General features: G+C 44.2%; 1 protein-coding gene across 2 annotated transcripts in view; it reads right to left on the reverse strand.

The window, feature by feature from the left end:
• ITGA8 (integrin subunit alpha 8) overlaps window positions 1-13,742 on the reverse strand; it is a 521,482-nt gene that overhangs the window by 108,471 nt on the left and 399,269 nt on the right. For both annotated transcript variants that reach the window (XR_003941853.1, XM_030199982.1), the window contains exon 25: window positions 12,342-12,500. Coding sequence is in view for 1 of the 2 variants with exons in the window: in XM_030199982.1 (XP_030055842.1) it covers window positions 12,342-12,500 (159 nt within the window). In the remaining variant the exon portion in view is untranslated. The remainder of the gene's footprint in view (window positions 1-12,341; window positions 12,501-13,742) is intronic.

Raw genomic sequence — 13,742 nt, forward strand, 5'->3', positions numbered from 1 at the left:
GAGACTGGGAGAATGGGCGTGCAAGTGGCAGATGAAGTTCAATGTTGACAAGTGCAAAGTGATGCATGTGGGTAAGAGGAACCCGAATTATAGCTACGTCTTGCAAGGTTCCGCGTTAGGAGTTACGGATCAAGAAAGGGATCTGGGTGTCGTCGTCGATGATACGCTGAAACCTTCTGCTCAGTGTGCTGCTGCGGCTAGGAAAGCGAATAGAATGTTGGGTGTTATTAGGAAGGGTATGGAGTCCAGGTGTGCGGATGTTATAATGCCGTTGTATCGCTCCATGGTGCGACCGCACCTGGAGTATTGTGTTCAGTACTGGTCTCCGTATCTCAAAAAAGATATAGTAGAATTGGAAAAGGTACAGCGAAGGGCGACGAAAATGATAGTGGGGATGGGACGACTTTCCTATGAAGAGAGGCTGAGAAGGCTAGGGCTTTTCAGCTTGGAGAAGAGACGGCTGAGGGGAGATATGATAGAAGTGTATAAAATAATGAGTGGAATGGATCGGGTGGATGTGAAGCGACTGTTCACGCTATCCAAAAATACTAGGACTAGAGGGCATGAGTTGAAGCTACAGTGTGGTAAATTTACAACGAATCGGAGAAAATTTTTCTTCACCCAACGTGTAATTAGACTCTGGAATTCGTTGCCGGAGAACGTGGTACGGGCGGTTAGCTTGACGGAGTTTAAAAAGGGGTTAGATAGATTCCTAAAGGACAAGTCCATAGACCGCTATTAAATGGACTTGGAAAAATTCCGCATTTTTAGGTATAACTTGTCTGGAATGTTTTTACGTTTGGGGAGCGTGCCAGGTGCCCTTGACCTGGATTGGCCACTGTCGGTGACAGGATGCTGGGCTAGATGGACCTTTGGTCTTTCCCAGTATGGCACTACTTATGTACTTATGTACTTATGTAGATCAGGATAAGCATCAGCGTAGGAGTTTGCATGAGGTTGGGAATCCGATGCAAGTGCAAGCTTCATCCAATTCCTGGGACTTGTCAGATTGTTTCTCTGTGGAAGAAGATGAAGTTGGCAGTGTGCAGAGCATGTTGGATTGCTTGCCAGGGTTTCTGGTGGGGCACCGGGTGTGTTGAATCATTTGTTGGGGATTTCTTGGGGGGGGGGGGGGGCAGCACCAGTTTCTCAGATTGCGCCTTTGGACTGCCAGATTTCTCAGAAGTTGCAGCAGAAAATTTTGCGTGGCTGTTGTATGGATGTTTTTTCTTTATTGGAACAAGGTAGTGGTGAGTGGCGGAAAAGGGGATGAGGGTAAGGATGATAGCAAGAGGAAGAGGGTGCGGGTGTCATGGATTATTTTTATTTGGCTGCTTGTTTTTCATGTTTATGCTAGAGTGTTGAGAGAGGCGAAGTCTGTCCTTTACCTGTCACTGTTGCACTGTTGTGATCTTATTTTACTGGCTTATAAAATGTACAGTGGGTGGGCTGGCTGAATTATAATGAGAGGCACTGTTCCCTCTAAGCTGAGGAGGAGACCTCCAGCTGCATTGCAGCCAATAGAAGGTGGTGCTTCAATATTGTGTTTTCAGTCACTAGGAACAGGTAGGATCCCTGGAGAACTACAGAGCTTGCCTGTCTCTCACTATTGAAAATGTGACAGTGAAACAGCACACCCCACTGGCAGGACTGTAGATGGAGGACTCCCGCTCAGCTTAGAGGGAACAGTGATGAGCGGTTCAGGAAAAGTTGTCCTAGGAATAGGTGTGATGCTTGGGGGGTGCTATGATGTTGATCTATGATTGGCTGAATTGGCTTCTATGCATCAGCAACCCTTTCGACTGGAGTCCTCCTCTGGGTCAGTTTTTCCCATGGGGAGACCTCGCAATTGGCAACAGGATCTGGTTTTTGAAAGGGATTTTGGGGTACTTCCATTCCTCTTGGGGGCAGTCTGTCTTGGCTGGAAACCAGGTTGGTGTCTCAGTTGGATCCCAAAGAGGGATTCTAGGGAATTTCTGTTTTCACTTGAATGCGGGGCAGTGTGAGTGGGTTGCCGCTATAGGCACTGGTGCAGTAACTATAACGGGGTACATTCCGTACTGCATTGTGTTTCTACTGGGTAGGGTAGGGGTGCATTTGGGGGAGCAGAAGGCTCTTCTGAGGGACTATCTGAGCAAGGCATCTTCCCCCGTTAATGTGGATGTGCTGGGTAAGTGATTGCCGGATTAACCTTGTAGTGTGGATGCGCAGCTATTGTGGGGCGGGTTTTTCCAAGGATTTCCTTACTCCTTTTTTCTAGCCATTCGTTGTTGCATTCCTGTGCTAATGCTCCTTCAGTAGCTTTGCATAAAGATGCTGTGTGTACCAAGCTTGAGAAGAAGTTGCATTTGGGCCAGATTATGGGTCCCTTTCCATGCCACATTTGCCTGATTTTGTATTGTCCCTGTTAGGGGTGGTGCCCAAAAGAGAACCTGGGCAGTTTCGCTTGAAACACAACTTGTCTTATCTTGAAGGGTGTAGTGTCAACTCATTTATTGACTGGACTTTATTCATTTCAATACATTTCTTTTGATGAGGTGATGCTAAAGTTGCGTGGCTTGGGTCCTGGGGCACTTATGGCCAAGGCAGACATCGAGGGCAGCTTTTTGTTTGTTACTGGTACATCCCCATTCCTTCCATTGTTATAGGAGGGATTACCTCTTTGGTTCTGTCTTGTATGGAATCCGCATTAAGCCACCTTGGGTGGAATAAAAATGTTAATATTAGATTAGATTAGATTTTATTTTGATAAGTGCATGCCTATGAGGTGCTTGGTTTCCTGTGCATATTTTGAAGCTTTTTCATCCGTTGTGCATTGGATTATACAACAGATTTCTGGTTCAGATGCCCTGATACACTATCTTGATGATTTTCTGCTTAGGGGCAGGGTTGATCCATAGGAATGTGAGCATCTTATTTTGTTTCTTCTTGGGTTGCCCAGACGCTGGGCATTCCTTTAGCTGAGGGAAAATATGAGGGCCCTTATATGACATTGACCCTTTTGGGGATTGAGCTGGATTCTGACCACATGGAGTCTCAGCTCCTGTGTGGTAAGGTGCAGGCGTTAAAGAATGCTATTGCTGTGACTGCTGCTAAGCAGAAAATCACACTGCAGCAGATCTAGTCCTTGGTAGGCATAGGCGCCCAGTATAAGAGGCTTGGAGAGGCTAAGCCTCCCCCCTGCTGCAGCAGAATGGATCAGCTGTGGAGTCCAGCTGCTCTGAGGGGATTAAATTGTTGATTTATCTCCATCCTCACAGCAGGAGCTGCAGTGAAAGCCCTCTAGCAGTTGTAGAAATTGGTTTATGGTTTGTTTACCTTACTGCTGGGAAAGCAGGGGGAGTTAACTGGAGGTGTCCTGGGTTGCCAGGGAGATACAGTGGTGGAAATAAGTATTTGATCCCTTGCTGATTTTGTAAGTTTGCCCACTGACAAAGACATGAGCAGCCCATAATTGAAGGGTAGGTTATTAGTAACAGTGAGAGATAGCACATCACAAATTAAATCCGGAAAATCACATTGTGGAAAGTATATGAATTTATTTGCATTCTGCAGAGGGAAATAAGTATTTAATCCCTCTGGCAAACAAGACCTAATACTTGGTGGCAAAACCCTTGTTGGCAAGCACAGCGGTCAGACGTCTTCTGTAGTTGATGATGAGGTTTGCACACATGTCAGGAGGAATTTTGGTCCACTCCTCTTTGCAGATCATCTCTAAATCATTAAGAGTTCTGGGCTGTCGCTTGGCAACTCGCAGCTTCAGCTCCCTCCATAAGTTTTCAATGGGATTAAGGTCTGGTGACTGGCTAGGCCACTCCATGACCCTAATGTGCTTCTTCCTGAGCCACTCCTTTGTTGCCTTGGCTGTATGTTTTGGGTCATTGTCGTGCTGGAAGACCCAGCCACGACCCATTTTTAAGGCCCTGGCGGAGGGAAGGAGGTTGTCACTCAGAATTGTACGGTACATGGCCCCATCCATTCTCCCATTGATGCGGTGAAGTAGTCCTGTGCCCTTAGCAGAGAAACACCCCCAAAACATAACATTTCCACCTCCATGCTTGACAGTGGGGACGGTGTTCTTTGGGTCATAGGCAGCATTTCTCTTCCTCCAAACACGGCGAGTTGAGTTCATGCCAAAGAGCTCAATTTTTGTCTCATCTGACCACAGCACCTTCTCCCAATCACTCTCGGCATCATCCAGGTGTTCACTGGCAAACTTCAGACGGGCCGTCACATGTGCCTTCCGGAGCAGGGGGACCTTGCGGGCACTGCAGGATTGCAATCCGTTATGTCGTAATGTGTTACCAATGGTTTTCGTGGTGACAGTGGTCCCAGCTGCCTTGAGATCATTGACAAGTTCCCCCCTTGTAGTTGTAGGCTGATTTCTAACCTTCCTCATGATCAAGGATACCCCACGAGGTGAGATTTTGCGTGGAGCCCCAGATCTTTGTCGATTGACAGTCATTTTGTACTTCTTCCATTTTCTTACTATGGCACCAACAGTTGTCTCCTTCTCGCCCAGCGTCTTACTGATGGTTTTGTAGCCCATTCCAGCCTTGTGCAGGTGTATGATCTTGTCCCTGACATCCTTAGACAGCTCCTTGCTCTTGGCCATTTTGTAGAGGTTAGAGTCTGACTGATTCACTGAGTCTGTGGACAGGTGTCTTTCATACAGGTGACCATTGCCGACAGCTGTCTGTCATGCAGGTAACGAGTTGATTTGGAGCATCTACCTGGTCTGTAGGGGCCAGATCTCTTACTGGTTGGTGGGGGATCAAATACTTATTTCCCTCTGCAGAATGCAAATAAATTCATATACTTTCCACAATGTGATTTTCCGGATTTAATTTGTGATGTGCTATCTCTCACTGTTACCAATAACCTACCCTTCAATTATGGGCTGCTCATGTCTTTGTCAGTGGGCAAACTTACAAAATCAGCAAGGGATCAAATACTTATTTCCACCACTGTATTTAAGGAGGATGACTTCCTGACCTGCACTGAGGACAGATAGCAGCAGAACGGATACTGGGCCAGCATGATCAGAAAAAGTCACCAGACAACAAAGGTAGAAAAGATCATTTTATTTTTATTATAGTGTTTGGAATATGTCCACTTTGAGAATCAGGTGCGCAACATTAAAAGTTTATATTAATTTACTTATTTATGGCATTTTATCCCACATTAAACATGAATTAGGGTGTTTTGTGGTTCTACATGAGAATTGTGATGATATGATCCCTTGTTTCATATTGTTGACGGTCTGCATTTTCCGTTTGGGTGGTATATTGGTGTATTAGGTCTGCCCAGTGTAATATTTATGGTACAGTAAGGTTCCGAGTGTGTTTTTGGACAAAGTTGTGCATAGTGTTTTGCAGTTGAGCAATTGTGGTTAGAATATGCTTTGAGCAACCACTTTATTCTTTGACATATGATACATATCTAATATCTAAATTTAATAAAAGGTATTAATTGTGACTTTTATTTTTATTTATTTATTTTTTCTGCGTGTTATCAGATAATTATGGATTTAAGATACACCCCTGTGTGAGGATAAACTTGGGAAGCTGTTAGGTGCCCAGCCTTTCTGGGGTCCTATTTTATTTCTTGATTTGATGGGTTAGAGTCAGCCTTGCCACATATTTGTTGTTCTGCTTTTGAGGCGCTTTTGTTTCAGTTAGCTTTTTCTATGGCATTCTTTGGAGCTTTGAGGGTGGGAGAGTTGGTAGCCCCGTCTAAGCATGATTTTGGTGCTACGGGGCTGTTATGGGCAGATGTAATTTTGCAGTCTGCACAGCTTCGTTTTTGCATTTGTTGTTCTGTGACAGACTCTGTGGTGCATTTGGCTCAGGCCTTTAATGAGTTGAGGCCTTGTGGGGGGCTCTAGTGGTTAGTGCATGTAAATAGAGTACCTCCCACGTGGAATGCTGCTTATTGTGGACTGGGTATGATCCATCTCAATTTAGCAAACACCCACAGAAGGTGATCTCTCCACAGGAGAACCAAAGACAAACGAACAACAGTGGATCCAATAAAAACCTCTCACAGTTGGAGTCCTTCTAAACAAGGTCTTTATTCAAAATCAATAAAACAACCCGACACGTGATGTGTTTCGGCCGAGAAGGCCTGCGTCAGGGGTCTATTAGTCTTTCATGTAAAATACCTTGGGAATCAGATGACTCTCAAAAAATGTTAACAGAGATATCATATGCGATGGGTCGCTACACTTGTCTCTGCCAAACGCTGCATACCGGTCTGAACACAAACCGGAAGGAAGACAAGTGCAGCGACCCATCGCATATGATATCTCTGTTAACATTTTTTGAGAGTCATCTGATTCCCAAGGTATTTTACATGAAAGACTAATAGACCCCTGACTGCACTTTTCTGAACCCACCTTTAGCGTTATGTACTCAATAAGATTATAATTGAGTAAGAATTTATTTTATTTTTTTCAAACATAATTTGGAGTTGATATGCTGGTTTTATTGTGGGCCTGATGGTCATGTATGTCATAAGTTTATCTGTAATTATGCTTTTGATTGTTATCAGCTGAAAGCAAGGTTTTAGGTTTGATGGATTTGAAGTTTTTGAAATAAATAAACAAACATGCTACTGAATAAATAAAACTGTGCAAAATAGTACTTTTACGGTTACTGAAAATTTATCTTTGAACAGTTGCAAAATATAGGCCATGACTATAGAAGGGAACATAAGACCAATGATGGGTATCTAAAAACAACAGCTCAGTGCTTGAAATATATTGCTAACACATGCGTGGTTGATGTACAACTGAGATCTTTAAAATAAAGAATGTGAAGAGCAAAATTAGCAATACTTCTACTGAACCCCTCTACTACAGAAACATGTTAAAATTCTGTGGATTCCCTTGATCTTCTCAGTCAGGAGAAGCCACTATTTCAGCATACAGTGATTCAGTGAATAAGCTGCATTCCATATGTGCATGCAGTAGCTCATATTTTTTATGGTTCAATTGAGAGTTGAGGCAGATTGTAGTGCAAACATTAACCTTTCTACAGTATTCTTATTACAATGTCCTTTTTTGTTTAAAAGAATGCTCAATATAATGGGGAAGTTGTTCACCATACACAGTACAACAACAACGACAACAAACAAGAGATGAACCTCTGCAGAATCAACAGGTATACAAACAGCAGCAAAGGTGGTCCAAGCAAGGAGGAACAACTAATAATGCTTAAAAAGGTTTATTTAAAGAAAGACTCAACTGCCTGCATCAGGGGTCATCAGATTCTTCAAAATGAAATAAATTAATCACATGAACAGGAAAAAGTCCTCCAGTGTATGACTGAGCAATTTCTCTATCTCCTGACTCCTTTAGATCCCAGATATATGGCTCTTTCTCTTGTTTAATCCTTGATAATACTTCAGGATTGATGCTTTCATGATCTGCCTAGTGAGATTAGGGTCTCGTAATTCTCTTTCATCACCTCCCTGTAAAGCTCTTCTGCCTCTCATTTCAATAGTCCCACTTGTGGTGTAGCCAAGGGTAGGCCCGCCCACTTTGGGCTCAGGCCCATCCAGTAGTAGCACACCTATGATGTGGCTGGCAGGGATTCCCAAGCCCCACCAGCTGAAAACTCCCCAAAACTGTCCCTTCTGCATACATTGTAAATAGCAGATCTTCAACTGCAGCAAGAAGCGACTAATACATACTGCTCACACCGGCCCCACAGCTTTCCCTCAGACGTATTCCCGCCTATGCAGAAACAGGAAGTTGCATCAGTGGGAAGGCTGTGGGGTCAACATGTGTATTAGTTGCTGCTCACTGCTGGTGAAAATCTGCTATTTAAAAGGTAAGCGGGAGAGGGGGAATGCTTGAGAGACCATATGGCATGCAGGTGCGAGAAGAAGAGACCAAAACACCTGTAGAATGGGGTGGGGTTCTTCTGCTCACCCATCTTGGGTGTCTGGCTATGCCCTTGAGTCCCACTGCTTCTCGGAGGAATAGACAGTGACATCCTCAAATGTCCTGATGCTGGAGAGGTTAGTGGAGCAATGGTCAGCCCTACATCAGATGTCACTTAAGATTGGTGCTTCTCTGAAAACTTCTGCTGTGTATTTTTCTGAGATATAGGGTTCAAAGCACTGCAGCTAGCAAAAAAACTCATCAGGTTGTCAAAGGATAGCGATCACCACAAACTGCTCTAAAACGCAATACAGGAAGAAGTGGGGACCACATTATATGCAGTGTAAGACAGCCTGTGCTACTAGCATGGCAGATAACATGGTGTGGCCCTTGCAGAAATAACTAAGAAACATAGGGCTCCTTTTACTAAGTGGCGGTAAGCCCAACGCAGGCTTACCACTTGCTATACAGTGTATCTATTTTTGTAGCACTGGAGTGTACCTAGCGGTAATTGGGCAGTACCGCACACTGCTCGGTTACAGCTAGGTTAATGCTGAAGCCCTTACTGCCACCTAAGGGCTTCACCCCAAAATGGCCGCACGGCAAGTGCTTTACTTGTTGCCTGGCCATTTCATGTAGAAAAGCGAGACTTCCCTTTTACCATCTGTGCTAAAAGGGGGCCTTGGTGCTTATGTGAAAAACACACACCAATGTTAGTGCTGGTCCCCTTTTACCTCAGCTTGGAAAAAGGGGCCCATAATGAGATATACTGTGGCACCACTCTCACCACAAACTTCCTCTCCTATATTAGACCCTCTTCTTACCTTCCATCACCATCCAGTGCTATCATTAGTGGTCAGCCTTCCATGTAAGGATATTGTCTCCTTAGATAGGAGGCTGACTCCTAGGGAAGGTGGAAAAGAGTCCAGTGCTCATATGTGGGCAGGCCTTTGAGTTTTTGGGAGGAGTCTATAGCGTTTTGCAGTTCAGAGTGGGTATTAGAGAGATTGGAGGGGTATGCCATTAAGGGGGTTAGGAAATATGAATGGAAGGTGAGGGGGGGGGGGGTGGTTTAGGAACTTAGATCTGGGGAGTACTAGGGTGGAGATGTGGATGGTGGGGGCAGCACCACTGTACCTACTGCCTCCTCTTGAGGTGCTATCAGCAGTAGTGACAGCTAGCACAAGGTACCAAGCCACACGCTAGATACCAATGACTGCCACACCTCTGCTCTGCCCTTGTCACACTCACTAAGCAGTGCTAAGCTGTTAGTGTGGATGTTTGCTATGCTAGCTGTTTTAACTTATGTTCGAGATTAGTTTAAAAAAAACTGCTTACTGTCCTGGCTGAATATCGAGCAGATAGTTTCTACTCTTATGTGATATAGCCATAGGCATTCCAGGTAGCAGAGAATGTGTGGAATGGGTGCAGTGACACTTAAGAACATAAGTATTGCCATACTGGGACAGACTGAAGGTCCATCAAGCCCAATATCCTGTTTCCAACAGTGGCCAATCCAGGTTACAAATACCTGGCAAGATCCCAAAACAGAAAAACAGATTTTATGCTGCTTATCCTAGAAATAAACAGTGGATTTTCCCAAATCCATCTTAATAATGGTTTATGAACTTTTCTTTTAGGAAGTTATCCAAACCTTTTTTAAACCTTGCTAAACTAACTGCTCTTACCACATTCTCTGGCAATGAATTCCACAGTTTAATTACGCATTAAGTGAAGACATATTTGCAACTCTTCAATTTGTCAAATTGTCCCATTACATCTTCCAGGTTTACGGAGATTTGAGTCAGCATTGAATACCATTTCTGGCATTAGTATCTCTTCCACATCTTCCTCGGTGAAGACCGAAGCAAACAATTCATTTAATCTCTCCACTATGGCCTTGTTTTCCCTGCATTGTCCCTATCCCTCTGTCATCTAGTGGTTCAACTGATTCTTTTGCTGGCTTATTGCTTCTAATATATCTAAAGTTTTTACTATGTGTTTTTGCTTCCAATGCAATCTTTTCAAAGTCTCTCTTTGCCTTCCTTATCAGTGCTTTGCATATGACTTGCCATTCCTTGTGCTGTTTTCTATTATTTTCAGTCAGATCCTTCTTCCATCTTCTGAAGGATTTTCTTTTAGCTCTAATAGCTTCCTTCACCTCACATTTTGACCATGCCTGTCGTTTGGCCTTCCCTCCTCCTTTTTTAATACATGGAATATATTTGGTCTGGGCTTCCAGAATGGTATTTTTGAACATTATCCATGCCTGATATACATTTTTGACCTTTGCAGCTGCTTCCATAAGTTTTTTTTTAAATTAAAAAAAACAAAACATTGCTCTTATTTTATCATAGTCTCCTCGTTGAAAGTTAAATGCTAACGTATTGGATTTCCTGTGTGTACTTACGCCAGAGCTTATATCAAATCTTATCATGTTATGATCACTGTTGTCAAGAGACCCGAGCACCATTACGTCTTGAACAAGATCATGCGCTCCACTAAGGACTAGGTCTAGAATGGTTTCCCCTCTTATTGGTTCCTAAACCAGCTGCTCTATAAAGCAGTCCTTGATTTCATCAAGGAACTTTACTTCCCTGGCATGCCCTGATGTTACATTTTCCCAATCAATAGGGTAATTTTTATTGTGTTCCCAAGTTTGTTAGCCTCCCTAATTTCTGATAACATTTCTACATCTCTCTGCTTATCCTGGCCAGGTGGACAGTAGTACCCACCTATCACTATTCTTTTCCCCTTTACATATGGAATTTCTATCCATAGGAATTCCAAGATGTGTTTTAGTCTATTCAATTCAAGGCCCTTCTTAACATATAATGCTACCCCTCTACCAAATCGATCCATCCTATCACTGCAATATAATTTATACTCTGGTATGACAGTGTCACACTGGTCATCCTCCTTCCACCAGGTTTCAGAGATGCCTATTATATCTCTCTTTTCATTTAGTGCAATCTAACTATATAAATGACAAGTGACCGACTCACCTGCAAATGCGCAGTAGAGACTTCCCTCTCTGTCCTGCCCTCGCGTCAAGACGTGATGATGTCAGGGGGCGGAACAGAGAGGGAAATGGACGCTGCCGCTGGAGGCTGGAGATGAAGCAACATCGCCGGCGCACCAACCTCCACCCCCCATCCCTGACGTTGCCGCCGCTCCCACCCCCCTCCGTATCAGGCCCCCTGCACTGACATGACAGCACCTCTCACCTCCGTGTGAAAGCACTGCAGGCAGCAGCAGAGTGATCTGCTGCTGCCTGCAGCGCTTTCATGTCAGTGCAGTGGGCCAGGCACGGAGGGGGGAGGGAGCGGCGGCGAGGAGGATAGCTGGACATGGGGGGAGGGCAGGGGGAGAGAGGAGGGTTGTTGGACATGGGGAGAGAGCAGGGCAGAGAGGAGAGTTGCTGGACATGGGGGGAGGGCAGGGGGAGAGAGCAGGGTTGGTGGACGGAGGGCGGCCAACGGAAAGAGGAGGGTTGCTGGATAAGGGGGGAGGGCAGGGGAGAGAGGAGGGTCAGAGGCAGGTGAGAGAGGAGGGTCGATGGACAGGGTGAGGTCAGGGGAGAGAGAAGGGCTGCTGGACATGGGGGGGAGGGCAGGGGAGACAGCAGGGTTGTTGGACATGGATCAATGGAGGGGAGGACAGGGGAGAGAGGAGGGTTGTTGGATGGGGGGACAAGGGAAAGAGGAGGGTTGCTGGATATGGGGGGAGGGCTGCTGGACATGGGGGGGAGGGCAGGTGAGAGAGCAGGGTTGCTGGACATGGATCAGGGGAGGGGAGGGCAGGGGAGAGAGGAGGTTTGCTAGACATGGATGGATGGAGGTGAGAATTATTACATTTTAATGGGCTTAACGGCTAGTATATATATAATATACATATGCTCTGATTTCTACCAGTGCATACATGCACAAAGTTATTCCCGCATCTGAGGAGGTGTAATTTTGTATGAGAGATTTTGGGTAGGCTGTTTCATAAAAGTGCAAGCTGCCTTTATAAAACAGGTGCAACAGATGTGCCTATGTGCTCTTCCTACCTAGCTGGTGTTTATTTAACTTCCGGGTGACCACACTTGACACTTCCCTAGATATTCAATGCCAAAGGGCACTGAACCTCCAAGCTTAATTCAGCCAGGTCTTAAAAACTGTTGACTGCTGTGTGTTGAATATCAGGCCTTACCAAAGACTCATTTCTATACGTTACTTTCAGTGTGAAACCTATCCTACCACCATTCTACTAAGCTCTTCAGAGCAACCTCAGTCTTCTACCTATCTTTCCTCTGAGCAAAATCCACTTTAAACTTTCTTTTTGCATCTTTATATTTACTCTGCAACACTTCATCTTCCCTCCTGTAAGTGCACAAATAAAAGACCAGTCAGTTTGTTGGTGTCTTGCTCTGCAGAAACACAAAAGAGGCAACCAATATGAAGTGCCTTACCTTTATTTGCAATGTGTTGATGGCAGTACTTGTTTGGCATTGCAAAGGTCCAGATGTCTGGATATAAAAAATATAAAGAAGAAACTCATCTCGACTAGAAAATGGCCATCCAACATGGAGGACAGAATCACTGATGGCACTTGGACCTATATTATGTAGCTGCCAAATAAATAAAGAAGAATGTTAATGTACTTCTAAAATTAAAAAAGAAAAATACTGGAGCATTCTCTTATGAAATACGAGCCAAATTACTCAAAAAGCTATTTTATGGTTTTCTTTTCTCACATATACTGCTTTCCATCAAAACTTTACTGAAAGCAATCAACTCCTAAATGACTTCTGTCACTTCAGAGCTCTCTGCTTTTTAATCAAATGTTAATCACTGATTTCTGCTGTAGCCTTTGTTCTACAACTCCACAATGCAATTTTCTCTAGTACACAATGGTGCTCATTTTCAAAGCACACAGACTTACAAAGTTACGTGAAGACACATTTTCAAAGCACTTAAACTTACAAAGTGCTTGGAGGGGCAATTTCAATATGACGTCTAAGTCCAGCTTTCAACATTTTGCTCAAAATGTCCAAAATTCAAGTAGGGGAATATAGTCATTTTCAAAACAGAAAAATGTCTATATTTTTTCGAAAATGGCTATTTGCTAGATGTTTTTGTGTTCTGTGTGTTTATCTTTTTGGTCCATTAAAAAAAAAAAAAACCATGTCCAAGTAAAAAATGCACAAAATCAAGCCATTGGGATGTAGGAGGAACCAGTATTCTTAGTAGACTGGCCACACAGACATCCTAGGAGAGCAATGGGGCACACTAGGGGCACTGCAGTGGACTTCAACTAAATGCTCCAAGTTACACATTTCACCGTTGTTCCCTTATCTTGTCTGCTGAGCCAATCAAAACCCACTACCTCTAACTGTACACCAGTACAATAGCCCTTATGGGTGAAGGGAGCACCTCTATGTGAGTACAGTGGGTTTCTGGTGAGTTTTGGAGGGCTCAAAGTTTCCACCACAAGTGTAACAGGTAGGAAGAGGTATGGGCCTGAGTCCACCTGTCTGCAGTGAATTGCACCCACCACTAGAATACTCCAGGGACCTCCATACTGCTCCAATGGACCTGAGTATTACAACTGAGGCTGGCATAGAGGCTCATATATAATGTTTTTAATCACATTTTGGGGGTGGGTGGGAGGGGGTTATTGGCCACTGGGGGAATAAGGGGAGATCATCCCTGATTTCCTCCAGTGGTCATCTGGTCATTTAGGGCACCTTTTTGTGCCTTATTCATTATAAAAATAGGTGTAGCTCAAAACGTCTTAGTTTTAGTCCTGGACGGTTTTGTTTTGTTCCATTATGGCTGAAAAACATCCAACGCTGAAATCTTGCCCCTTA

Source organism: Microcaecilia unicolor, chromosome 1 (assembly GCF_901765095.1).
Source record: "Microcaecilia unicolor chromosome 1, aMicUni1.1, whole genome shotgun sequence".
Lineage (NCBI taxonomy): Eukaryota > Metazoa > Chordata > Amphibia > Gymnophiona > Siphonopidae > Microcaecilia > Microcaecilia unicolor.